The sequence below is a fragment of the Nicotiana sylvestris genome, chromosome 8 (assembly GCF_000393655.2).
Source record: "Nicotiana sylvestris chromosome 8, ASM39365v2, whole genome shotgun sequence".
In the NCBI taxonomy this organism is placed as follows: Eukaryota; Viridiplantae; Streptophyta; class Magnoliopsida; order Solanales; family Solanaceae; genus Nicotiana; species Nicotiana sylvestris.
Genome location: NC_091064.1, coordinates 48,138,600 through 48,142,872, shown reverse-complemented (window position 1 = coordinate 48,142,872; position 4,273 = coordinate 48,138,600). Strand labels below are relative to the sequence as shown.

At 37.4% G+C, this 4,273-nt stretch overlaps 1 protein-coding gene across 1 annotated transcript; it reads left to right on the top strand.

Annotated features, from left to right (window-relative positions):
* Positions 1-322: 322 nt before the first annotated feature.
* LOC138875003 (uncharacterized) lies at positions 323-868 on the top strand. The gene has a single exon (XM_070153806.1). The coding sequence runs from the start codon at positions 323-325 to the stop codon at positions 866-868; it is 546 nt and encodes a 181-aa protein (XP_070009907.1).
* The last annotated feature ends 3,405 nt before the right edge of the window (positions 869-4,273 follow it).

Below are 4,273 nucleotides of genomic sequence, written 5' to 3'. Positions count from 1 at the left end.
CCAATCCATAACCAGTTATTTGCACAAGATAATGCAGAAGAAGAGCAACTGAAGGGGAATAAAGGGAAAGACATGGATGCAGAATTTGCTACCCAAAATTTCATCAATGTAGCTAGGCAAGGTGACATCTCTCCGAGACAAATTGATACTGGGAAATCAGCAGGAAGAGGGAAGAAAAAACAACCAAGAGACACTTCTATCGTGCAAGTAACAGGAGTTCAAACAAGGAGAACCATATCCAAATTAATTAACTGATAATGAATGCTCTCATTTGGAATATTAGGTCAGTTAATAAATGCAAGCCTTTGAAAGGGTAATCACAATGGATAGACAGAACCACTTTGATTTCATTGCCTTGATGGAGCCAATGCAACAGACTAGAACTGTAGACCAGTATAGGAGAAAGATTGGCTTCGAACAAGTAGTGGTTAATGTTTCTAACAAAACTTGGATTTTCATAGATCAAAAATATGACTTTGATATCCTATTCAACATGGAACAACAGATCACTCTGAGGATGACTGATACTGATGATCATAAAGAATTTGTAATTACCATGATCTATGCTAAATGTAATGCAATTGAAAGAATTGAAATGTGGGACACATTATACTCTTTGGCTACTGATATGTCTTTACCTTGGCTTGTTGGTGGAGACTTTAATGTGATATGGGATGAAGAAGAAAAATTCGGTGGCCTTCCAGTATATATCAATGAGATAGATGTTTTCAGGCACTGTATTAATACGTGCAATCTTTTTTATCTTGGTTTTAAAGGAAGCATTTTCACATGGTGGAATGGTAGAGATGAAGATGACTGTATTTTTAAAAGGCTTGACAGATGCTTGGGTAGCATGGAATTGCAGTAGTTTTGGCCAGGATTAGAGATCACTCACCTATCTAAGATTGGCTAAGACCACAGTCCCATGCATCTCAAATATAATCCAAGAACTCAATCAATCATGAGAGCTTTCAGATTTATGAATTTATGGATTAAGCATGACTCATTCATGGATGTTGTTAAGGAAAACTGGCATGCAGATTTTCACGTGAGTCCATTTATTTTGTTTAATCACAAGATAAAAAAAAAGTAAAGAGGGCTTTTTCTATATGGAGCAGGGCTACTTTTGGGGATATATTCCAAAGATTATCTAGTTTGGAAGAAGTAGTGAAGGTACATGAGACTCAATTTGAACTAAATCCAACAGTTCAATATCGTGAAACGCTCCAAAGAGTGCAGGCTGAATTAATTCGAGTGTGGGCATTAGAAGAAGATTTTTGGAAACAAAAAGCGATTATGGCTTGGTTTAAAGATGGAGATCGAAATACTAAATTGTTCCATGCTCATGTGAATGGCAAAAGAAGGAAGTTACAGCTTAAGAGAATTCAAGATAGAAATGGTAATTGGTTAGAGGATCAAACAGTTATGGCAGAGGAAGCTGTACATTTTTTCCAGCAGCAATTTCATGAATCCAGTGTTCCTACTGATTTTAGGATTCTTGATCATGTACCTCTGATGATGAATGAGATGCAGAACTGTGAACTAACAAGGCAGCCTACAATGGAGGAAGTAAAAAAGGCAGTGTTTGGGTTGAATGGGGACAATGCAAGTGGACCTGATGGATTCAATGGTAACTTCTTCCATGCTTGTTGGGAAATAATTGGAGAAGACGTGCTACAGATGGTCAAAGCTTTCTTCTGTGGCCAGGAACTACCTAAATTTGTGACTCACACAAATTTAGTCTTATTGCCTAAGAAAAAGGATGTACAGGCTTTTTCTGATTTAAGACCAATTAGCCTGAGTAATTTTTCAAATAAAATTATCTCGAGGGTTATTCATGACAGATTGGTTGATATTCTTCCTAATGTAATTTTTGATGAACAAGCTGGATTTGTTAAGGGAAGGAGTATAGTAGAAAATGTGATGCTCACTCAGGAAATTATCACTAACATAAGATTGAGAACCAAAGCAGGCCCTAATGTAGTAATAAAGCTGGACATGATGAAGGCTTATGATAGACTTTCTTGGCTTTTTCTCACAAAGGTTCTAAGGAAGATGGAGTTTTCTGGAAGATTTATTGGTTGGATATTTGGTATAGTGTCAAACAATTGGTACTCAGTTCTTGTTAATGGTCAACCACATGGTTTTTTCAAGTCTTCTAGAGGAGTGAAGCAAGGGGATCCTTTATCACCTACTTTATTATTTTGGCTGCAGAGGCAATGTCAAGGGGCCTCAACGCATTACATCAAAACTTGTACTTTTTGTAGATTTGGTTTGCCTAAGTGGAGTCCCAAGATTAACCATCTTGCATATGTCGATGATACAATTATATTCTCATCCTCAGATGCAACCTCTTTGAGACTAATAATGGAGGTGTTGAATGCTTATGAAGCAGCTTCAGGCCAAGTGATCAATAAGTCAAAATCTGCTACATATGTCCACCATTCAACAAGTGATGAGGTTGTGAGGAATATTCAAGGTATTACTGGAATAGGGAGAAATGATTTCCCATTCATTTACCTTGGTTGCCCTATATTTTATTCAAGGAGGAGAATGGATTACTATGAGGGTTTAATCACCAAGGTGTTGGATAAACTCCAAACATGGAAAGGGAAACTCTTATCAATTGGTGCTAGGGCAGTTCTGATCAGTAGTGTGCTTCAAAGCAGGCCTACTCATTTGCTCTCTGCTGTGAATCCACTGTGAGCATGTGATTTTTGCCCTACATGAAATACTTTCATAAATTCAAAACAAAGTAATTTCGTTTCATTATTTGCAATTTTGTGGATTTTGTTGTATTTGCTGTTAATTATTTGCATTTTTGTCTGTGCATTTCGTTTGTTAATTAATGAAAAATACAAAATATGTTGCATTTACATTTAGGATTTAATTTTTTGCATGTTTGAAATAATTAGTAATTTAGTGTTTTATAAAATGGAAAAATCACAAAAATAGTTCATTTTTACACTTTAATTTTAATTTCTCGAATTTTGTTAGCTTTCTTTAATGTGGTATGTAATTAGTTATGGTAATTATTTTTAGAGTTTAATTAGTTCAATTTGATAGGATAATATTAGTTTTAATAATTAATTTAGGTTTTATTTCGAATTTTGAAAAGAAAAGAAATTTGGAAATTGGAAAAGAAAAAAGATTCAAAAATAAAGGGAAATTCGGATTTGGGCCATTAAATCTCCTTCAGCCCAATTGCCCCCCCAGATCTATACAATTCCAGCCCAAACCCGCCTGACCCGATCCGGATTCCCCCTCAAACGAAACGACGTCATTTTGATCAGTGTCGATCTGAGTCGTTGATCTCCACTTGATCGAACGGCTCGGAACTTAAGCTTAGGGAGTATATATATGTCCGAAGGCACACCCCCCCCCTCAGTTCATCGTCCCAACACCCCCAACTTCAGAAACCTGCCCCCACACCCTAGTAGCCACCCCAGAATTCCCCACCGTCCGGTGGCGGCACCGGCGTCCAATCGCCACCGAATTAACACCATGAACTCCCTTCCACCTACCCATCCCAAATCTCCAAATAGTTCCTCTCAAATCCCCCTCCATCACCTCGAATCTCAGATTTGAGGTTAGCGCCTAAAAGCCTAAAAATTCCCAGATCCACCCAAAATCACACCATGCAACCCCTCATCTCCTTCCTGCCTCAAATACATGTTTGTTTCATTTCAAAATGGTCCGTCAGTGGTAGAGCAGAGGTCCGGATAGCCAAGTCTCTCCTTGGGTTCCTTTCTTGCTTAGCAAGGTCAAGTGAACCCAAAACTGTCATTAATCGTTTGTCTTTTGTTAAGGACAACCGATTAATGACCGTCAAAGGTTCACTTTCTTCTCCAAGGTTGTTCGAGTTCATGCAGGTCTCGCCGAAGCAGGTTTGGGAGAATTTCCTTTGCGTCGATTGGTTTCCTTTTGATCTCTTCTGTTTGTTTGCTTGGTTGTTTATTTTTCTAGTTTTCGTCCTTCAGAATTTTTGTTTCTTGCCTAATTGCATTATGTTCTGGTTGTAAGTTAGTTAGTTAGCTTGTTTGCGTAATTGTCAATGACAATCGGCTTCGTAAGGTTTGAGTTTAATTTGGTTTCAATTCATGAGATTTTCTTCTTTCCGCTAGGTTTCATTTCACATTTGTGAATTAATTTTGGAACTGAAGCATTAAGATTAGTCAAGTATAGTTCATCGTTCGCATTAATTCTTGTTTCAAGAACATTTTCTGAATTCACGTTTATGTGTGAAGGATATTCAAGCTAGTTTTCTCATAAT

Coding starts and splice junctions, on each gene's coding strand:
- LOC138875003 (XM_070153806.1), top strand. CDS start 323: ATGGATAGACAGAACCACTTTGATTTCATTGCCTTGATGGAGCCAATG.